Here is a 24050-nt window from a genome sequence, read left to right as displayed (position 1 = left end):
TTTAATTGACTTCACCTCTTATATGTTCGTACTTTATTCTAATTTAATTATGGCATATGCGTACCTTTGACTTCGGATATTACAAGTAGACTAAAAATACAAATTCTTTATTAATATGACTAAAAGGAAAAAGAGTTAAAATTTCAGGATAAAAAATGTAATTTGCCCTGAGTTTTTATAATATATGTAATTTGAGTTTGACTAGAATATGCTTCTTGTCTTATGTCGAGTAATTTTCACGTTGAAAAGGTTCGGCTTGTATATATATTTAAATAGAGTTATTGTTATATACAGTGGGTTTTTACCAAAAACTTCATGCTAAAAATATATGATTAAAGTAATAATTTACATTAAAAAAATAAAATTATAAATTATTATTATTTTACTAAGACAAATTTATTCGAGAAACATAAATATAGAATAACACATAATAATTACGAATTATACAAGTATTTTTTTAATTATTAAATTAAATTAAATAAATATATATTATTTGAAAAAAAACCTTCAATATAATTTTCAAGAAAAAAATTCTAACAATATTACAATAATGTGTTACGATGTTTTTTAAAAAATATTTAAAATCAATAGACTAATTGAATTGTTTATCAAAGTATTTACAAAAATTACTCAAGATAGAAAAAATAAATTTACATAAATTAGCTTGAGAAGTATCCTATGAGATGATATCAAAGATGAATTCATTGGACTGATCGACTCAATCCTATATATTGAATGAAAAATAATAATTTGGTATAAAATAATATTTTTTATATATTGAATGTTGATATATCAATATTATTATTATTATTATTATTATTTTAATTACTATTATTTAATTATAAATTTAGTATAAATATTTTAAAAATATTCCCAAAATAATTAAGTATATAGTCAAAATTTTCATCTAACAAATTTATTATTTTTTATTTTTAAAAACTAAAAAATATTTATTTATTTTTTAAAATTTTGATAGACAAATATATATAATTTGCTATATATTTTTATATTATTTTTATTAATAATAATTCTACTCAATCAATATATCGAATGCAATAATAAAAAAATTCAATTTTATGCTGGATTGTTATCCTTATTTGAATATGATCTCTAGAATGATGACATAAATCTCTATCAATGGGAGTTTGAATGGTGCCCCCATTGTAATCAAACTTAAAAAGTAAATAAATGAACAAATGTTTTGCTACTAACTCAAATTTATTATATATATTGTTGAACTTTTAAATTAGTGTTAAGAAAATATTAAAACACGTCAGTTGGGCAAAATCGGTCTAACTGATCGCTCAATTACCGAACTGATCACACAAAAACAGCAATCAGTTGAGTTTGAGCAGCTGCGGTATTTTGGTCATATCTCTCAGCTCGATTATTGAAATGAAGCGATTCAGTATGCGTTGGAAAGATAAGACGATGATCTACAAATCATCTTCAGAAGTCAAAGTCTGAATCAAAGCTTAAGATACTGATAAATGACGATGAAGTTACTGGTTTTGCACAAACTGAAATCAGCTAGGCTGATTTCAGCACATCAGCTGAAACTGAACCAACTGAACCAACTGCTGACCAGCTGACCAACCAACTGAACTGAACCAGCTGCTGACCAACTGAAACTGAACCAGACCAGCTAAAGACCAGTGAACCAGACCAGCTGAAACTGAACTAGACCAGCTGAAGACAAGTTGAACCAGTCCAACTGAACCAGTTGAACTGAACCAAACCAACTGAACCAGTTGAACTGATTGACCAGTTGAGTTGACCAGTTAACCAGAGTTGACCAGTCGAGAAAATGTCCAGCAAGACGAATTTGACCGTTGCAATTCCAGAAACAGTACAGAAACTTTCCAACGGTCATATTCTTGTGTCTAATATATATATCAGTGTTGGAGCCTATAAATACAACATATTGAAGATCAAACAACAGCTTTTGAAATGGATTCAAAGCATGAGCAGTTAGCATGAAGATATCAGCTAGTTGAGAGCACAAGCCCTTGTGTGAGGATACATTTGAGATATATACTGTAAATGATAAATTCCTCACACACAATCACTCACACATATACAAGAGAGTTGAACTTCAAAGATTAATTGAGTGAATCTTGCACAAAGACAATAAACTTGTGTATGTAGTCTTTGCATATGAGACATTAAACAATATGCTGATTGTGAGGTGCTGCCTACAATCTTGAGTGCTAGGAGTTCTAGTTGGGTGCTGCCCTTCCGGAATGGATTTGTACAAGTAGTTGTATAAATCAAAGTCTTCTAGTGGATCCTTCCCAAGGGGAATAAGGGGTGACGTAGGAGTGTTTGAAATCTCCGAACATCCATAAACAAATTCGTGTCTATTTGTTTATTGCATTTGCTTATCATTTTCACTGTTTTTAAAGATGCATTGTTGAAGCATTTTATGTGTTCTTCAAGTATCAAAATATTGTATATCAAGTGTTTGATAAAATGCTTCAACTGAATATTTTTTACTCATTCAACTTGCATATATTTTAAATGGTTTACAAAATATTTATTCGGTTTCTACGAAGGATTATTTCGAGTATTTTCCGCTTGGTTTTTAACCAAACTCGATTTAATTCATCGGTGTTCAATATTTCAAGAACCGAGCTATTGTAGCTCAACGATTACCCCCCTAATCGATCCCAACAGATTGATCGACTCAATTCATATATTGAATGAAAAATAATAATTTTGGTATAAAATAATATATTTTATATATTGAATGTTGATATATCAATATTATTATTATTATTATTATTATTATTATTATTATTATTTTAATTACTATTATTTAATTATAAATTTAGTATAAATATTTTTAAAATATTCCCAAAATAATTAAGTATATAATCAAAATTTTCATCTAACAAATTTATTATTTTTTATTTTTAAAAACTAAAAAATATTTATTTATTTTTTAAAATTTTGATAGACAAATATATATAATTTGCTATATATTTTTATATTATTTTTATTAGTAATAATTCTACTCAATCAATATATCGAATGCAATAATAAAAAAATTCAATTTTAAGCTGGATTGTTATCCTTATTTGAATATGATCTCAAGAATGATGACATAAATCTCTATCAATGGGAGTTTGAATGGTGCCCCCATTGTAATCAAACTTAAAAAGTAAATAAATGAACAAATGTTTTGCTACAACTCAAATTCATTATATATATTGTTGAACTTTTAAATTAGTGTTAAGAAAATATTAAAATCTGCGATTAGTTAAAGATAATAAATTCAAATTAGATTTTACTAAAAAAATAATATTCTACGTAAGTGGATTGATTCCATCCCAAACTAGGGCCAAAAATGGTAGCTCAAACATAAATTATAAATACACACACGTACAATTCAGACTGGCGACAACTAAAGCCCAACACCCATTTTTACAGCAGGCACTTTTCTTGGTTATATATATATATATATATATTTTATTAGCTTTTCTTGGTATATAAGTCTACTTTCATTTTAATTGTATAATTATCAATATATATTAATATTGGTATATGTAGAAATCGATGAACATAAGGCTTTGACTTGGCATGTTTGTTTCTTGAATTTCAAGGAACATTTATTACGTTCCTCTCTCCCACAGCACAGTTTCGTTCTCTCCATTCATATACATATTAATTAACTTAGCTATCCAAGCCAACTTATACCTCGTCCTTCGCATTTACTTATTACATTGCTCTATGCTTCCCCTTCAAACCATCCTCTTTCACATAATTTGTCAATGAAAATTCTTCGAATATGCCTTTTTTGCTTCCTCCTATTCTACATCTCAAAGTACATCCATAGCACCACCTATGTTCCGTCGGAAACATCTGTTGTAGGGCACCACTCTATCATCAACCATAGAAAAGCATTGGCTAGCAAGTTTGATTTCACCCCGTTCCTCAATCGCCGCCACGGCCAACACCACCAGGAGCATCCACCAGACGACCGCGAGCATGCATCTGGGCATCACAGTGGAGGTGAAATCGAACGACTTTACGGAGTTGAGGCACGCCTTGTCCCTACCGGTCCAAACCCTTTGCACCACTAGTCATTAGCTAGGCTTTAGAAGCAAGATACGAAATTATGCATGGTAAGATAGATATGATTTAATTTGATTGATTAATTGTCGCGATTTTCAGCTCACAATGTATTGTTTAGAAGATCATGAAATGATGATATTGTTGAGTTTAGCAATATGGAAAGAAGAGATGCGTGCAATTTCCAATAGATACCATGAGATTCATTCATTTTTTTCTTCTTGTTGATTAGTAGCATGGAATCAGAAATATATTGAAATTTAAAGAATAAGATATATTTACATTTACTAGATTACATTTGAAGATTATACAATTACAAAAATAAATCAAGAGAGATCAGATGCAACATGCACAGCCCTCATTTCCCTTCCATCAGCATTTACCTTTTTAATTAGGCAGAGTAACTGTGAAAAAGAATGAAACTTGAAATTTCAACGGGGCGTGATGCCTGGAAACTTGTCTAACAATTCAGTGATATTAGTCAAAATCATGGATTAAATTTTCAGAAAGCGTGTGGTGCACGTGAGAATCTGGTTTCTAATCAGGCAAAATCCTTGTTTCCTGCTACGTGCTACATTAACTTCTTCCATAATTCTTGCATAAACAATCTTAAATAAGAATTGGTCCGACTCCAACCTTTATACAAGTGGGCCTGGTCCTTTGTCTAGTGTGATATTTAGCCAGAAATTAACCAGCCGAGTAAGCACTACTACATGTATTACCAAACAAACCCAGAATCATAAAATAAATAATTCATTATACTATTATTACAATATTAGGCAAATGAAGATGAAAAGTTACATGCTGACTTTCACTTCTAAAATTGCCTTCTCTTTTCCTGAGTAATAACACCAGTTTTTAGTACAAAATGCAAGAAATTATACCACCGAGAGTTTTCGATTACTCTTGAGTTTTGACTGATCTTCATATCCTATTCTTCTTTTTGGCTGAAGGGTCGATTTTACAGGATTCATATGTATTTGAAATTTAACGAGGCAAAAAAATATGAGTCCTCAAGCTCCCATTTTGTTGTCCCCTCCTGTTTGTGCATGAGCTCTGCTTCTTAATTCTTCAAAAGCCTTCATGCTTTCTGCATCAAAGCCTCCAGCAAACTGAAACAAATTTCAATTATGTAGTTAAGCTAATGTAGCAAGCATCTTTGAGGGTAAATAAGCATTTTGTAATGGTCATCGTTCAAAATAATTTCTCTTTGTGAAACAAAAACCGGGCTGAATACTATTGGTATTTTCATGTTTGGGTTTAAGCTCGGGATGACGCGTAGCCTCTAGAATGTTACCTGATGCACACGGAAAGCGAACCGAACCCCTTGCAGAATCAAGAACTCTCTGTTAGGCTCCTTCTCAGGTTCACCCATAGCATCAAGCTCAGTCGCGACACGTTTCATGTATTTCCTAGCCAATTGTACTGATGACAGCTTGATCTGCAAATATGTAATCCATTTACATTTGATCACTCATCGTTCATGCATGCGCAGTAGAAATGTGACTTTTCCCAATAACCACAAAAATGTTGGCCTCATTCCATCATAAATACACATGAAATTAAAAGCATACGTACCTTTCCTACTACACCCGTGTCGAGCAACCAATCAACAGGAATTCCAAATTCCTTATACCGAGACATGGCCATGTCCCGTGTGCGCAAAAGGGCGTACACACTTTGTTCCACCCTGTACACATGAGAGAGAGTATGCCGTAAATATGAGCCAAACCGTAATAAAACGTACTGAAAGACCAAAGTAGAAGACCTATTTGCCTTTTCTAAAAATGTAAGTTCCCTTTAAAGAATCATACGGTCAGTCAACATGGGAGCACTTACTTCTCGAGTAACTTGTACATCTTCTTCAAAGCAGCTTCACAAGAAAGAGTAGAATCATCGGTGAATGATGTCACTTGCTTCTCCAATTTCATCAGGTCTTGATACTCAAACGCTGCCTCTCTTAAAGCATCAGCTTTCCCTTCCGGCCAATCAAAATGCTTGAGAACTGCTCGTTCATCGACCTAGAATGACGATTTGAATGAGAAAAACAGTAAGAGAATTTTGCAATATATTTTATAAAAGTTGTGGTTAAATCAGCTTAATGGTAGTGGTGAAGGGGTGTACTAGGAAGGAGAGTTCCTCATCTAGCCAGTTCACAAAAGCCACCAAATCCTCTACGTTGGTAAAGGAAGCAGCACGAACTTCAGCTGCCAGCGACTCGACAAAATCGCCTTGAGTCTCCACATCAGCTTTAACCTGATTCAATAAATCTTTCATTCTTAATATCAAGAAACCAGTATTCGTACCAGCGGTGATAGAAGATGGAAGTTCAGCTTACGGCCATTAGGAATGAAGATCTATTCTCTATCTCCCCGATCATGTTACTCCTTGCTTCTGAGGTGTTTGATGTTGTAGAAATCAATGAAGAATTGTCTTTCTTTGCTTCACGTTTCATCAATGACTGGTAGAATTCAACTAGTTCAGGAGCTCGGTGAACTTTGTCACCACCTCCACCTGCCCTTGAGAGACTTCCTGGAGGAGGTGGTGGGCGAGGAGGCCCACCAGGCGGTGGTGGGGGTGGAGGTGCTCCTGGTGGAGGTGGTGGTGGTGGAGCACCTGGTAGTCCACTAGAAACTGGTTTATTTCCACCAGTAGAAGCCTCACCAGATGCTTTAGGAGGAGGTCTAGGAACCCTTGGTGCTCTCTTTTCGATATGTGTAAGTTTCATTCTGCTCACAACAGGAGAATCCTCTTTGTTATCGTTAGACTGATCAACCGATTCTCCAGATACAACCAGTTTCTCCTTTATATGTCCGAGCTTCAGGGGAAGGGAAACCGATTTACTCAAATCTCCACCAAATTTTGCTGTTCTTGCTTGTTGAGCCTTTTCCTTCAGCTGTTTCTCCCTCTCTAAAGCCAGTTTGTGGCGGTCTTTATATGCCGGATATTTCTCATCTAGAACTCCTTCAACAGATTTCGACATCAAATGAAACGACGATGCCACAGAATTGAGCGAATCAGGAGGTAATTCTTGAGTTTCAGGGGAGTTAATCTCATCTTGTTCCACCATCCCAAATGTCGTAATTGCCATACTGTCACCAGCATTTCTAAGCATGAGGGATTCTAAAGGACCTCTTGGCCGAGTACTAATGCTACTCCTGCTCGGAGACCCTCCACCAAAAGATCGTGCCGGAGAAGAAACCATGCTATAATCATCTTTACTTCGACCCCATCTCTTCAATTTTTGGATCAAGCTGGGTTTTTTACTCAAACTACTCAATCTGCTAGTTGAACTATCAACAGAAGCATTGTCAAAATCTTCACTATCGACTGACATGTTATCGAAGTTGCTTTCCATATCCGTGTCTCCTCCTCCACGTTCTGAGTCAGCATACTCCAACATCAGCTGTTTAGCTCTCTCCTGAGATCTTGGACTCAGACTTTTACTAAGATCGCGGGCCGAAATTTTTCCAGAAGGCGTTTGGTAGTTGCGAAGCTCGAATCTTAGGCAGGCATTCACCCAACGAAGATAAACAAGCTCTTCGACTTCACTGAATCTATTCATCTGGAGCCCTTCAACTTGTTTAAGGAGGTCCTCATTTGTATGCCTCAAGTTATTCACTTCTTCCCTCACATTGGCAACCATTTCACTCTGCAGCAACACAAAAAACAGGCCATGACATGAATAAAAGGTGAATTTTGAACATGATTTGTGTCGATTCAATCAAAGTTTCTACCTCTGTCAAGCTGGAAAGGGTTTTAACTCTGCCTTCTGCAGCATCCAATTTCACCGTCAACTCCCTCTTCTCAATTTGAAGTTCTTTATTCTTCCTCTTTAGCTCCATAATCTCCACCTCCATTTCCTTCAAAAACTTTAACTTTTTCTCAACATCTGTGTTTTTCTTGACAGCTTCCTCCTCTTTTGCTTGAAGGCCAGTAACCTGTTGCTTCAGCAACAAAAGGTGGGCTTTTGTCTGATTAGCTTCAAGCTGAATTTGCCTCTGCAAATCATACAACTTCTTTTTAGTCATTTCGAGTTCTTTCCTAACAGTTGCTCCTTGAGAAACCTCTTCTTGAAGCTTTTTCCTCTCTGCCTGCAAAGTATTTATAGTAACATTCAACATATCAATTTCAATAGTCTTAATCTTGAGCTGCTTCTGTAACTCGACCACACTCGATTCTTGCTCCTTCAAGCCATAGTATTCAAGCAACTCTCCTTCAAGTTTCACCTCTCTCTCTTCCAACTCCTTAACTAATATCCTCAATCTTTCGAGTTCTCTAGCATGATTTTCCATTTCACTTTCATACATCTTCTCGAGTTCTCTAGCATGATTTGCCATTTCACTTTCATACATCTTTTCTTTCTCTGCCATAGAATTGGCTGATGTATCATATTTATCAGTATGCAAAGGTATATAAATTTCTCCTGATAAAAGACTTTCGAATTCCGGCAAAAACTCATCTGCGAAGTCCGAGGTGATGCTCGTTCTGGGATTTATTATGCTATTTATTAACTTAACTTCTTCCTTCTCCTCTTCCTCCTCAGCCTGTAATATTCAAGAAAACATAGTGTAAATCCATGAAATAATCGACTTATACTTATCTGTACTTGAACGAGACTTGGTTACAGCGTAAGAACGAAAAATTGAAAAGTACCTCATTGAGGGCATCCTTAGAGCAGGTGAGATGCTCTTCATCTTCCCGTGCAATCAAAGATTTCTCATAGGATTCTTCACCGTTTTCTGAAGGAAAAATAGTAAGTTAACGACAAGAAAATTGAACGATAAAATCAATCCACCAACAGACTATTCATCGGTACACTTTTTCCAAACTAAACCATTCTAAAACATAACAAAAAAAAAAAAGAAGCAAAAAACTGAGTACCAGTTTGCTTAGCCTGTAAAGCGGCCTTAGCCCTTTTCTGATTGACTACATAAGCTGCAACTGTAGCTGCAACAAGGAAGCCAACCCTGACAATCATGTATGAATTATGGATGAAAGATATGTAAAATTTCCGCTCATTTACAGACAAATGGCCCTTAAACAGGTCTTCTTCAATTCAACTCCATAGCTTACGCTCTATAGCAGCATACAAAAGACAGCAAGAAACTGAACTTTTCTGCAGATTTCTTGAAAATTTCTTTAATTATTTAAGTTTCAAAGTACCAAAACAAAATAATTACTATAATAATAGCATTATCTTTGTTATAAGGTTAAAGACGCTTCAAAGAAATCACAGTTCTGTGCCTTTGAGTTTCCTGATAAATACAAATCCAATACAACTGTCACACGAGACATGCAGGAGCCACCCATTTTTAATGGCCACTCTTTTTTCAAGATAATAGATTGAATTTGTAGAGATGGGTCTCACTTGCTAAAATCTTATTTTAGATTAATGAATCAAAGAAAGCGATTATATTGGCTGAAAATGACAAATGTAAACTGTAATTCTGAAAAAGAGTTCAGCGCCAACGACCTTTTATTTATGCAATCCAGTTTCTACTATTATCCAGAATTCTACTGGTGTCTGTGAACAAGAAAAATAGTTAAATTAGGATAATAATATATTTCCATGCATTCCTGTGCACTTGAACACTGAAGGAGACAAATGCATATGGCATCATGGGAATAATGGTAAATACTCTGTACGCTCAGGATACAAAATTGCCCAAGAGATCCTAGTGGGGAGTGAAGAAAATAAGATCCAAGGAGAGTGGCAGAAGCTGTGGAACCTAAAAATCCCACCCAAGGTAAAGACGTTTCTATGGCGTACAGCTAGGGATGTTTTACCGAACAGAGGAAATCTCCAAAAGAAACACATAACAGTACCAATTTCGTGTGCTACTTGTGGAAGTGAGTGGGAAAATTCCTGGCACCTCTTCATTTTCTGTCCACTTGCAAAACACTGCTGGGAGATTATCGGTATGTGGCATCTTGTGCTATCCTTATCAAATGAGGCAGAAGGCTTTGTACAATAGCTATTCCAAATCCTTAGTAAGGCTCCGGAAACTGCAATGGACAAAATTGCAATGGTGTTATGGGGTATATGGAGAGCTCGCAACGAGAAACTATGGAACAGGATATCGAATACAGCTCATCAAGTTGTTGATTCAGCGATGCAGTTGCTATCTGATTGGAAGGGGGTGCGTGGCATTGAGGGATCAAACGAAGCTAATAGGCAACAGTCCAACCAGTCTTATACTTGGAAAAAACCACAAGCACCAACTTTCAAATGTAATGTAGATGCAACATTACATAATGAAAGTAGAAACACAGGAATGGGAATGGTGCTTCGAGACTCCATGGGCTCCTTCATAAGTGCCAGAACAAATGCCATCCCAGGCCTAGTGGAAATCAAAGAAGCTGAAGCAATGGCCTTCAAAGAGGCTCTCAGTTGGGTGGATGACATGGGCATACAAGAGGTAACATTTGGATCAGACTCTAAAGTTGTAATCGATGCATTTAATTCACGAAGAGAGGATGATTCAGAATTTGGTATACTAATTTCTGCGTGCCGATAATCCTTCGTCAACGACCATCATACAAGGTCTGCTTTACACGACGACAAGCAAATAAGGTTGCTCATAATCTTGCAAGGGCATCTTGTTTCCATGCTCGTCCCATGATCTGGATTCTACCACCAGATTCTATTATTGATGTTTTGCATGAAGATTATAATAACTCTTATTCGTAATAAATTAATTAATTTTGTCAAAAAAAAAAACAAAAAAAACAAAAACTTCGTATCAATTTTGTGTTTCACTCCAAATATCTACCAGATCGATTTATCTCACGAATATTGAAATCGTCTCACTTTCTTAAAATAAAACACAATTCCTCTTCTATTTTTAAGTGTTATATACCAAATTTGAGATTAGAAAAAATGGTATACGCGGATAAAATTTGACACGGTTAAGTTGGGTTGATTAACTAGGCGGAAGACAATTTAGTCGAGCTTATTATGACTGAACAATTTTCATTACATCCAAGCTATCAGATGAATTCGGATTTTTTAGGTATAAAACATACAAAAAATATATTTCACGTACTTTTGAATGGCAATAAATGTTTAGTATAGGCATAGCTAGTTGGTTTGTAAAAGGTAAATTTGACATTTATTTCCTGGCTTTGCTTAAATGGATTGGTTCGACAGATAATGTTGGCCACGAGATTGCATGAATGGTCCAACTTCGTGACTCATTTGGTGGGGGTTTTTTTCTTTGTCATTGGCACATAAATTTTTTGGAATTTTCATGCCCAAAATGAAGGGCTGCGCCTTATCTCTTGCTTCATGTGGGACCAGAAGATATACAAGATAAAAAGCAGTGATAGACATTTAGTGTCATGAAGAATAAAGAGCAAGGCCGTGTTAAGAGTTATTGAAGCGGAAGAAATCAATTGTGTAACATATTTAGGTTAAGATTACGACTTGAGTCAACTCCAAAACTAGCTCAAAGAGAAAAAATTATTTATTAAGTCTATATATTCAACTTCTATGAAATTTATTCAATCGATGTGAGACAACCAACAGACTGTTAAACTTGTGCTTTGAAAGTGTGTCTATCTATGTGCATGGGTTTTATTTGGGCGTAGCTCGTCCAAACTGGAATATGAAAGATGAAAATGTGGCCTTGAAACAGAGTATGGACCAGCCCAAGTTGGAGTTTTCAATTAATAAGGCCCAATTAATATATTTGTTTCTTACCCATTTATTTATAGAAAACCCAATAAACAAATTTGAAAAATCAAAAAGCTTGTTTCTTATTCTCAATCATATTAATGACCACTATGAAAAATTATTCGTATATATAAATTTATACTCAATAATATTTTATAAGTCAAACAATATGATAAAATAAAATCAATAAATTTTAAAAATTATAATGATAAGTAAAGAAATTAGAAAAGAATATTTGAAGCAATTTGTTAAGAGGATGTGTGAAAATGAATACCGATAGTAGGCTGAGGTTTTTCCATTGAATCGACGGGGTACCAATAATTATTCCTCCCTAAACTTTGCTTCGGAAAATATAAAACTACTGGCTCACATTTCCACCTAATTTTGTTGAAATCTCTCCACGAACAACACATTTTTCAAGATCCCAATTTCAAATAGCTACGTCACAAAATATATAATCCGGATATCTAATTTCACATTTAATATTCAATATTATAACATAATAACAAATACCGAGTGACATGTAAATATTGATCATAGCACAAAGATGTCGAATGAATACATCTAATTAATTGCACTATATACACGTGTATAAAGCATGATGTAGGTCTCTTGTCAGACAGTCTCACGAATCTTTATTTGTGAGACGAGTCAACCATACCGATATTCACAGTAAAAAGTAATATCTTTTCATGGATGACCCAAATAAGATATCTGTCTCACAAAATACGACATGTGAGACCGTCTCACACAAGTTTTTGCCTAAAGCATGATTCATCAATTTTCTCGGATAATTATAATTCACATTCCTATGTGTGAATGCTCAAACCATTGATGCAATCGATACTTTTTCTATTAAATGTAATAATTGAGTTCTTTGATACTAAATCGACCGACTATGTTATCTTCTCAACAACTAAGTGGACACATAAAAACGAATTAATTATTATATATTTATTATATCTCGTACTTTTTTTTATTAAGTGTGTGCATTAATGGTCTATTTCGTTTTTTATATATACATATTTATTATTTTAAAATTGCATGTTAGTCCTTCACTAATTTTCACAATTATGCTATGTCATCCATTTAAATATAATCAATCAAATTGTAATATGTAGTCATTTCAAACTGGAGTATGATCCGTCATTGAATTTTATAATTATGATATTAAATATAAATCAAATTAATTATAAAAACGATTATATAAACAGACAACACATACCGACGATGATTAATTACATAACTGTTTTGGTGTGGTAAATCATATCAAATCTTTATGTCCATTTTGTCCTAATGTCATTTGGATAGAAAAAAAAAATTTCAATCTTGGACATATAATAAGCGTCTCTCCCAATTCTCTTCTTAATTTAATTTCGATATCTTCCTTTAAATAACAGAGTTCTAAAAACTAAACCTCTTCAAAGTTTAATAATCGAAAATTTACTTCAACTTAATTCTAAGTTCTACCTATCTTCTCAATTCAATTGTTTATATTTAAATATAGTTAGTATTCATATAAGAATTACACACGCAATGTGTGTGTCGTACATGTATAAATTAATTATAATATTATATTTAAGTCTTATAAGTAAACCTTATATTCAAATGTCGGCCTTTTTTCTGTCAAGCTTTATGTCTGCTTCTCCGATTATTTTTTGCTAGTCAAAAAACCAAAAATTAATAATTAAAACTAAAATTTTCAAGATTTTGTTGTTAGGTAAAATGTTGACTTTGGATCTAAATTATATTATTTTTACATCCTTTAGTGTACGTACACTTGTCTAGCATGTTGCTTGCCTTGTGAACATTGCCATTAGGTACACCCCATTACTTTTGGCTCCAAATGTTGACTATATTATATACTATCCCAAGAATTCTCATTAACCATCTCAATTTAAATAATAATAATATTTGATAAATTTCTCAGAGATTCCACTTATAATTAGACATTTTTTTGTTGCGGTCTACAATTTTACTACTCGATCTACAATGTATTAATATATATAGTGAGATAAGTGTTATTAAATTTACGTGCTCTGAAATTAACTTTATATTTAATCGACCAACAACACAACACCGCGTCACTTGACTTCACTCCAGTTTACAGGCATGGATGTTTTGTCGGTGCAAAATTATTATTATTTTTTTAAAAAAAAGAAGCTATTTTTAGTGCATGAAAGTTTGACTTAGTATTACTGATCAACAGACAATTAGTTCTATATTGTTATTTTGGAAATATGTATTTTTGGTTATATATATTTATTTTTTGTGTGAATTTGATTGTTTATGTTGTCAGATTTTAAATAATAATATATTATTATTTTTTTGTGTACAATTTTAGTTATTTTCCTGACATGACAATGATGTAACTTCGAGATGCTGCTGACTTGTGCTTGATATCAACATTCTCAATGAAAACTAAGAATATCATAAAAATAAAGATAAAAGAAAAAGAATAGAATTTGGCGACAACTAAAAACAAAATCACAAAGAGATAAATATATGACAAAAATACAGTTTTCCCTTAATATGTATTAAGGTTTTGCACGATGGTTTTTTTTTTTTTAAAAAAAAAAAAAAAACAGGACAGACGGTGCAATTAAGAAAACCCGAATAATTTCGATCGAGAAGAAATTAGTTTTTAGGGTTCAACACGACCAAATTCGAAAACAATAAAAATATTTTATAACTAAAGAGAAATAGCATTAATTGAGGAGCAAATTAAACGACTTACGTACGTAGGAAGATTCAAGGAAACCATACGGTCGTCTTGCCTTGACTCTGGATCAATTCAAATTTATCGAAAATACACGGCGGCCACCCAACTCATTCATATATAGTCTATCGTTGACATTGAAAATTCAACACTCGTTGCTTGTAAATTACTCCCAAACTCATCTTATTAATTTGTCCGCCCATATTTTCCTATATATATTTCCCCATGCCAGGCAACACAAGTACTGCAAATCAAAAACACACCCCCTTAATTAGCTTCTTCAAATATGGATTGTTCTTCAAATAGAAAGATTACTCGACTAATTCATTTAGTATGTATCGTCGTTTCGTTGTTTTTCGTGAATTATTGCGATGCGACTAGGCCGGGAAGAATGCTGATGATCACAGGCGAGGTTGATTATTCAATGGCTTTAAAGCATTTACAAGAAAATGGAAGGATATACGATGAGAGATTGTTCTTTGTTAAGCTTCCTAAAGGTGTTCCGATTCCTCCATCAGCCCCCTCGAAGAGGCACAATTCTGCACCTCGAAATTAATCAAATCTTTCAGATACCCACTTCGATTTATTAAAAGATCATCGGAGAAGAACCCATAATTTTTTTATTAATTTTTGGTACGAAACTGTCTTCTGATTGGTTTTGTGAATACTCATTCCAAGATTTTGCTGCAATTATATATAGATGCATGTGTTTACACAGAAGCCAAACATTAAATCATGTTTAGCTGCTACATATATATACATTTCTTTTTGTAATTTTTACCTTTTCAATCACTCTGTATAGTAAAAAAAGATTTATCTATTTGCTGAATTATTTTATATTATTTTTCTTCATATATATATAACTGCATGTTCTAAATTCACAATTTTTTTTTATGATCTGTATGCGGATTCAAAAAGTTAATTGTAAGAAAATAATCAGTCAAATAATTATTTTTTCTCTTAAATTTGATGTCCGTGAAAATATTTGAATCAGAATAGGGTAAATTAAATTGTTCCACCAGCGTTTTAATAATAATAATGGTCCAAATCAGCAATAGAGTTGGTTGACTTTTGGGGGAGAAAATTGCGTCAAAGCTTCAACTCCCCGTCCAGTTGTCAATGGCATGATCCACACGGAAGAAAATAATGCCAACCCCGTCGACTTTTTAATCCAATGTTTTTATTTTTCAAACAAAAACGATTAAATTAATTAGAAAAACCACGATTCGTGCATTTACCTGTTTTGTCCAAAAACGTTTTTGTGGTATATATATAGAAAAATCGAACAAGAACAAAATTTAATTGGTTAAATGAAATCTACTTACTTTTGAGTGGATGATTTTAGGATTTTATTTTCTTGACTCTAATTTCGAACTAATGAAAAATTAATAAATACAATAATAAACTAATTAAAAATCCTTAAAAAGATGAAACGTTACTTTTACGATTTGGAAATAGAATAAATAAATAAATATCTAAATTCGAAATTTTTGTAGTTTATAGCACGACGAGCATAAGAAGCTGTAAGTCATTTATACGAGAGTGTTTGCAAAATATTATATTTTTGGAGATTGATTAAATCTGTAAAAATGAAGAGTTGAGAAAAATCGGAAATGAGTAGAATTTCGAAATAATTTATTTTAATACTAGCTTTTTTAAATAAAAATACTAAAAATACATGTATCCAAGTGTGTGCAAAAGTTAAAATTTGATGATATATTTGTAAATGTAATTTTGGAGTAGACAAAAATGTTGAGGGTAAAAGTGGCTCGAAAAATTATCATTATTTACCAAAATACACGTAATTACTTTTGAAAAATCATCACTTGAATTAAACTGTGAAGAAATGGAGACAAAATTTGAGGTTAAGAAATAAATAAATAAATTGATATCCTTGCCGTGGGCAATTTAAAAAAAAAAATAATCCAACAGTTGACTTGCCTCCACCTTTTATTGATATTTTTTAACCAAATTGTCATTTACAAATTTACATCCCGCGTGATTTTTCCTGCACCACAATTGCAATTCTCCACACTCGTACGTATATATATAAAATTTAGTTTAGATATTATATATACTAATTTTTGGGCCTGATGTTCCTGCCCAGTGTCCACCCTTCCCTAGTTCGTGCTCTCATCAAAAGGGTACAGTTATTAGCCCAGCTATAATTTTTGGGCTTAATTAATCAATAGGTGGCTACCTCGTACGTATTTATAGTTGTCCTAAAATGTGTGTGTGTGTGTGTATAAATATATAGTATTTTCATCACTGGAGCTCTCTCTAGCAAGAAACTCGGGTATACATATTGTTATTCTTAATAATACGAGCATAGTTTCTATACCATATTACCATGCATCCGATTCTGCTTCTTAATAGAAAAAGGACGCCTTCTGATGAGTTTAATTATTCCATTTTATTGCACGACAACTAGAGCAACTGAAAGGGTTCGTTCCGATATTTTCTATGCTATGTATAGGTGGGAATTATGAACTATAAATACACACACCGAGAGGCATAGAAACCCATAGAAGACTACAGGAAAAATGGCATCACTGAAGCCTGAGAAACCAGCTGCATCTGTATCGCTCGACCCGGCTAAGAAAGAGCCGGTTAGAGCTCCGATCTCCAAGCAGGGCGCCGGCACGCCTAAGGGCGAGGCCCAGAAGCCTAGGGAGCCCAGGAAGAAGGTGCTCGTTCTAAAAAATGTACACTCATACATGCATATATAACTTGAAAGTTCTTGAGATTAATATTGAAAAAACACTTGTATGAGTATGTGTATTTTTGGCTATATAAATATTTATGTTCGTTCATCTGTTTGTTTGTTCTACAAGATAATAAAAGATCATAATTATCACCGTATACACAGTTGCAGAGTCAGAAATATGGCTATGTCCGGGCTAGAATTTTAAACTCTATAATCTTTTAATATTTTAAATGTATCTGTCCGGACTAATATCATATTATTCCAAAATTATACAAAATTTATATTTAATTTTTTTTAAAAAAAATTGGCCAGCCCGAGTATAAATACATGTGCCTCCGCCCTTGCATATACATATTTAATATTGGATATATCCGAGAAAGCAAATTGAAATATCTTTCTCGTCAAATAACTATTACGTTTTTTTTTTTTTTTTGAGTGATCGTTACAACCATTAATTCAACATTAAAATAAATTATGTATCAATCACAAATTTAACATGTATTGAGATTGTTTTTCGCAGGCATCGGGTGCCAAACCAGGTGCGAAGAAGTGATTTGGGTTAAGTAAATTTACAGGGGATCGGAGAGCGAGCAGCAGCCGAGTTGTGGATGCTTGTGATTTTAGTTAAGAATGTTATGGAAGTGCGTGGGTACGTAGTATTTATGTAACCTTAGCTGCTTGGCCTTAATAAAAGCATTATATTACTAACAAACTGTTAGTTTTATTTACTTGTTTTGAATTATTATTATAATCTTTTTAATTTGAGATTGATATCAACTTAATTTTGGGATGATCAAGTCTTAAATATAGGTTTAATTACATTGAAATTTTATAAAATGCTTAGAACAAGATAAAATGAGTAGAATACTATGGGCAAATCTTTTTGAAACAAGATAAATTAGAGGTTTTATTTAAAAAATAACTGAATTTAATATAAATTAAATTTATTTAGTTTGAATAATTTCTTAATATGAACAAATTCATATTGAGTTAATAAAAAAAATTTAGAAAATAAAATCGAACCAAATTTTCAAATCAAATCCGTTCGATTGGTAATTGTTTCAGTTTAATAGAAATTGTATCAATTTTAATTTCGTTAATATTATTTTCTTCTTGTTGTTAATTTTGTTAATATAGTCACTATTAATATTAATATTATTTTATTTTTTATTATTTGTAAATTTTATTCCTTATTGATAACCATACTGTAATTTATAATAATTAATATTGTATTTTTAAATAATTAAAGTTCATATATTTTACTGATAATAATAATGAAGAGAAAATTATAATTTAGGAGATTAAAGAAAACAAACAAACAAAATTTAATAGGAGAAACTCGTTTTCCGGTGGTTCAGACTTCCAAGGCCGCGTGTGGTTCGGATGATTAGTCGAGATAGATTATTTTATCCTATCTAGTAAGCTGTTTGGTACGCGTGATTATTTAACCAAGTCAATGCCTCATATGAATGATTAGGTTATATTAGGTAGGTTAAAATAATACCTCCTCACCCCCTAGGATTATTTATCCAACTCTTAATACCTATTATTTTTTCAATTTCACCCTTCTCTTATATTCAAACTCACCACCACTTCCCGCCACCGACCGCCGCCGCCGCCACGATCGCCGCCGGCCGAGCCCCGGCCGACCGCCGGCCGAAATTTACGGCGGGCCGTTTCTGGCCACTGCCTCCCGCCTGCCGTTTCCGACTGCCGTCCGCCGCCGTCACTATTGTCGTCGCCGCGAAGGGAAAGGGCAATTTTGTCTTTTCATCGAACCAAACGCAGTCAAACAGTGCCAGCTGCTAACCAATGGCCGCCACGAACCGCTGCCACCCTCCTGGCCTTCGTTGGCCTCTCAAGACCCACTATCCGGTCATTTCTCTATTCTTGAAACCCAATTTCTATCTCAATTCTGGAAACTTTACACCTTCCAGGTCAACTTTCTTCAACCCACGATTTATCATTTTGTGTCTTGTTAAATTTTTTTCCCTGAGTTATAATTATTGGGAAAAGCTTTTGTATCTGACGTGATAATTGTTGAGAAAAATATTCAGTCTTTATGTATTATGTACTTGGTTTTATCCTCTTTTATTGTTTGTTTTAGTTTATTTGCGCAACTATAAATTGCAGGTTGAGAATTTCTTACCGCGAAAAGAATGCATTTGAACAATGCCATCGGGAGCCAATAATTTCGTGTTTAGTCGAAGATTGTTCCGAAGCATACCCAGAGCCATTACTATCTTCTGTTTCAAAGAATGGTCAAGAGGTTTATAATTCTTTTCTATGCTTATTTTTGTTTTTCTAAAAAATGGAGTTAATAGAGACGGTCTTGTACTTTCTGGAAGAGTAAAATCAAGTTTGTTGCGCTTCCAACCATCAATTTTTCAGTTAATTGTACATACTTATGGTTCAATTCCATAGTTTTAGTTGCTAGTTCTTGTACCTTGAAATATCTGAATCTACGAAGTTATTCTATAGGTGGCTTTAAAAATTATAGGTAATAACTGGTTATTCATGGTACATTTCCAATCTTTAAATTTTTGTACCTTATCGAGGAAAAACGCTCGGGTTAGCTCCTTGATTTCTTGCCTGCAGGGAGCTTCTATTAACCTAAATCTTCCAAGAAGAAGTTTGTTGGTAACCTTTTCTTGTAATGCTTGTGGTGCACGATCGCAGAGATTAATAAACAGATTAGCTTATGAACGTGGACTAGTCTACGTACAGGTAATTTTGTTTTGAGGATTTCATATGTGCATTAATTTACAAAAATATTCAAAAATCATTTGCTTCTTTTCTTTCATCTAGAACTTTTTTACCTGTATCAAGGTAGTAAATTTTTTACTATTACAGTTATTATTAAGCAGGGCATAACTATCCTTTGGGCAGGCAGACAATTTTTGAAGTGATATAGTTTTACCGATAGTTTTTTTCTTTTTTGTTGCCAAAAAATAAAAACAAGAACAACATTATTTAAATTTGTGACCGTCTGATTCTGAACTCCTGCTGAATCACGACCAGTTATTAAAGTCAGAGCAACAGATGTGGAGAGGCCTCTTGATGTATATGATAATACAGCTGCATGATCTTTTTCTACTGAATATTTAGAGCCTTCCTAATTCAAATATCACTGTCTTATAATTTTCTTTTGCTCGTTGTAAGTTTTATTTTTTCTTCCGTCAATAGGGTGTTTTTTCAGTGTTCAGGATGTTCCCAGTATCACAAGTTAGTTGACAATCTTGGACTTGTGGTCGACTACAACTTGCAGGAGGTAGTAGATAGTGAAAAAGTACAGGACAAGTATGATACAAGTACAGGACAAGTCTAGAACTCGCTTCTCATAATTCACAAGTAATTGAAGAACATATATTCTAGTGGAGTGAAATTATTTAAATGAATGTCATACGTATTATAGCTGATATTACAATGTTTGTTGCAAAAATATTATGATCATGTGGCTAGAAATTCAGAATTGATGCTCTGATCGACTTCTGCGTTTCCAGTAAAGATTTCTCAAAGTCCTGTAAAGTTTTATCACCTGAAGCTTGTGACTGCGAACAAGGTGGCCATGGCTAATCCGGCTGTTGCTGGCATTCTAAATCTTCTTACCTGATGACTAAGTGATATTCCTCCATTCTGTAATCAAACATTATGATGTTTAGATATTTTCTCAGCAATTTAAATACAGTTTGTTTCCTATATGGGAGAAAGACTCGTACTGAATTATGGGCCCGTGCTGTTGCAAATCAAATGATTCCTTGATATTTGAATGAGAATTACAATATTACGGAGATCTTAAAATCAGAAACTTTTTATTATTGTTGGAGCTACAATTTTATGTTTTTTTCTAGGCCCCCTCGAAGTCAAAATCTTGATGTAATGAACCTTATAATCCGGACTTGGTTATGCCCATATTTCATGGACTGATGGTAAAACTACAAAATACTACAGCTCACTTTATAATCTCTACTTTTAAAATAATTGCGATGAGCAAAATTATCCATGTTCTTATTCAATAAAATTTATTATAAGAATCTATTTTAATTAATTATTTACTTTAAACATCTAAATAATTTATTAATTAAGAATCTATTAACACCCTCTACCTAATTATTAATAGGTGACAAAATTATTTTTGACTAAGGAGAGGTGGTATTCGTTTATTTTTTCTCTAGGATTTCCTCATATTTACCTGAGGCAGTTACAATTTGAATATACTGTGAGAATTTTCTGAATTTTGTGTGATGAAATAATTTCGAAACAGATTTCTTGCACAATTGTTGTTTGATTTGTTTTGTTTGCAGAGGAAGTTACTGCTAGTTGAGCTTCGACGTTGAGAATATCTGCGAAAAAGCTGAATATTCACGTAAGTACGATTCTGCTTATCATGATATTTGATGTTAGTTTAGCAAGTGGTATTCCTTTTTTGTGCATCTGAAATTTGGCGATGGTTTTACTGCCCAAAATTATGGCTGTTTGATAGGTTAATCTGTCATATGCAATGTATTAAACAGAGGCTTTTCCTCTTAACTTTTATTTTTCGTGTAAACTTGATTGGAAACTCTACGAAATAAAGGTGTATGTTTGCAGTCAAATTTAAAGGTATATGTATGTGCATGAGCCTGTGTATGCATTTTCGTGGTTAGAAAACCCTGTTTTCTTGGTGCATACATGACCAAAGACTTGTAATTTTCTAATGATTTAAAGCCTTTTCTTTCTTTTTTTCACTTCTTATTTACATGATTTGGGTTTTTTGATTCTGTTCTACGACAGTTGATATGCTTTTGTGTTTGTACATGATTTGTCTGATTTCTTCCAGAGTTTAGAATCCAGACTTCTTAATGGAGAATGTGATAGGAAACCTTTTTTTTCCCTCTTTTGCAGTAGTACCCTGGGATTTAACCGTGTTTTATTTAGAGTCATGCACACGAGGCATTTTCTGCTGTTTTTAGTGATGACTCTCGGGTTTCAATCGATCTGGTTTCACACACTTCATTTTTCTTTATCTGCAGTCAAGAGTTCATGATCTAATGGAGTCCAAAGGCGGTAAGAAAAAGCCTACCGGTAAATCCGTATTCTACGAAGCTCCCCTTGGTTACAGCATTGAAGACGTTCGACCAGACGGTGGCATCAAGAAGTTCAGATCTGCTGCAGCCTGCATACTCCAACGTATGTTCCTATATGTTAACTGTGCCTAGGTTTGGTGATTTGTTACTTCTAAGTTCTATATATCATCACACTACTGACTTTAAATTCTTTTCTTCCAATCTCAGTGTACACGCAAGTCGTCCTGATACTCCTAAGCTGGTTTATCAATCACGTCCGTGACATGATCAAAGAAAGCTATCTATCAGTGTAGTTTTTATTTTTATTCCCGCACGCGCTACTTTTCTTCACTTCTTGGCTACCTTCTTCTCTGCATCCTTTGCCATTGGCCATTTTTTTTCTAGAAATGGCTTTGCCTGTATCTGCTATAGTTTTCGAAGGATTTGAAAAAAGGCTTGAAGTCTCCTTTTTCGAGCCATACATTTTTACTGATCCAGACGGAAAGGGTCTTCGTTGTCTTTTCAAAGCACAGTTGGATGATATTTTAGAGCCCGCTGAATGCACCATAGTTGCTTCACTGTCAAATGAATATGTTGACTCGTATGTCCTCTCTGAGTCAAGCCTCTTTGTCTATGCTTACAAAATTATCATCAAAACTTGTGGAACAACGAAATTGCTTCTGTCCATCCCACCCATGCTGAAGTTAGCCCAGTTCCTTTCTCTTTCAGTTCAAACTGTAAGATACACCCATGGAAGCTTCATTTTCCCTGGGTCTCAGTCATACCCTTATCGAAATTTCTCTGAAGTAGTAGTTGTTTTGGATAGCTTTTTTGGAAATCTTGGTCTGGATGGAAGCGACGCATTTGTCATGGGCGCCTCTGACGAACATCTGAAATGGCATGTTTATTCTGCAAGTGCAAGCTCTGTGGAATTTTCTAACCCTGTGCGCACACTAGAGATGTGTATGACTGGCTTGGACAGGGAAATGGCATCTGTTTTCTACAAAAGTGATTCGCGCTTCGCAAACCACCCTGATGACCAACAATTCTGGAATAAGAAAAATTCTCCCAGAGTCAGACATATGTGATTTTGAGTTCAAGCCGTGTGGATATTCCGTGAATTCCTTTGAAGGAGCTGCACTATCTACGATCATGTTACCCCAGCAGACGGGTTTAGTTTTGCAAGCTTTGAGACCGCTGGGTACGATTTTAAGGTGGTCAATCTACGCCTAATGACCGAGAGGTTTTGGTTCTAAGCTATCTCATCAAAGTTACACACTGGATATGAAAGCTTACTCTATCACCGAGAAAACCCATTAAGAACTAGGAATTTGGTTCTAATCTATCTCATCAAAGTTGCACACTGGATATGAAAGCTTACTCTATCACTGAGAAAACCCATGAAGAACTAGGAATGAGTAGATCTGTTATTTTCTAGAAGTTTGTTAGGACTGCATCCTGTGGATCTCCTAGGTCTATTCTGAAAAGCCGTGGAGAAGAGGAGGAAGATGGAGAAGAGTAAAGTTTACTGTATATTTTTATCTGCTTTAATAGAAGATGTGTATCCGCCGTCTTCTAGTGCTTTGCATTTTGGCTTTTGGTGGATCGACCTTTGTTGACTGAATTCTGGACTTTGTATCAGCCGCAATATGATTATTTTGGTTTTTTTGTTTAATTACATTGCCCAGTCTGGTATATATATCTTCTACATTGAAAGATGTATTAATGATAATAAGTTCTAAGTTGATACTGATTCGCTGTGGAAATCTAGTTCAGAATTCACTTTATGCTTCCTCGATACATACTAAATACACAACCTCGAAAAAG

At 33.9% G+C, this 24050-nt stretch overlaps 2 protein-coding genes, 1 long non-coding RNA gene and 1 pseudogene across 4 annotated transcripts; 3 read left to right on the top strand and 1 right to left on the bottom strand.

The window, feature by feature from the left end:
• Positions 1 to 4792: 4792 nt before the first annotated feature.
• On the bottom strand, positions 4793 to 9374 carry LOC142552663 (protein CHUP1, chloroplastic-like). 2 transcript variants are annotated; one of them, XM_075662422.1, is made up of 10 exons: positions 8959 to 9374; positions 8731 to 8816; positions 8410 to 8621; positions 7812 to 8364; positions 6413 to 7726; positions 6199 to 6330; positions 5914 to 6095; positions 5653 to 5764; positions 5372 to 5515; positions 4793 to 5186 (listed from the first exon to the last, which is right to left on the bottom strand). In XM_075662422.1, the coding sequence occupies exons 1-10, from the start codon at positions 9053 to 9055 to the stop codon at positions 5088 to 5090; spliced, it is 2931 nt and encodes a 976-aa protein (XP_075518537.1). In that variant the 5' UTR covers positions 9056 to 9374; the 3' UTR covers positions 4793 to 5087. The 2 variants fall into 2 exon arrangements, with proteins under 2 accessions (XP_075518537.1, XP_075518536.1); XM_075662421.1 differs by having other exon boundaries at positions 7812 to 8621.
• Positions 9375 to 10088: 714 nt separating this feature from the next.
• Positions 10089 to 10595, top strand: LOC142554262 (uncharacterized). The gene has a single exon (XM_075664949.1). It carries the CDS (start codon positions 10089 to 10091, stop codon positions 10593 to 10595), a length of 507 nt encoding a protein of 168 aa, XP_075521064.1.
• Positions 10596 to 16933: 6338 nt separating this feature from the next.
• On the top strand, positions 16934 to 17759 carry LOC142554371 (uncharacterized). Its single transcript, XR_012822181.1, has 2 exons — positions 16934 to 17158; positions 17699 to 17759. It is a non-coding gene; the product is annotated as an uncharacterized LOC142554371 (long non-coding RNA).
• Positions 17760 to 18986: 1227 nt separating this feature from the next.
• Positions 18987 to 23956, top strand: LOC142552662 (S-adenosylmethionine decarboxylase proenzyme-like; annotated as a pseudogene).
• The last annotated feature ends 94 nt before the right edge of the window (positions 23957 to 24050 follow it).

The sequence above is a fragment of the Primulina tabacum genome, chromosome 8 (genome assembly GCF_025594145.1).
Source record: "Primulina tabacum isolate GXHZ01 chromosome 8, ASM2559414v2, whole genome shotgun sequence".
NCBI lineage: Eukaryota > Viridiplantae > Streptophyta > Magnoliopsida > Lamiales > Gesneriaceae > Primulina > Primulina tabacum.
The sequence above is the reverse complement of the archived record's forward strand: the minus strand, read 5'-3'. Positions and strand labels throughout refer to the sequence as shown.

Coding starts and splice junctions, on each gene's coding strand:
- LOC142552663 (XM_075662421.1), bottom strand. CDS start 9,055: ATGATTGTCAGGGTTGGCTTCCTTGTTGCAGCTACAGTTGCAGCTTAT. Junction 8,622..8,730: donor CTAAGGATGCCCTCAATGAG/GTACTTTTCAAT, acceptor TGAATATTACAG/GCTGAGGAGGAAGAGGAGAA. Junction 5,516..5,652: donor ACACGGGTGTAGTAGGAAAG/GTACGTATGCTT, acceptor ACATATTTGCAG/ATCAAGCTGTCATCAGTACA.
- LOC142554262 (XM_075664949.1), top strand. CDS start 10,089: ATGGACAAAATTGCAATGGTGTTATGGGGTATATGGAGAGCTCGCAAC.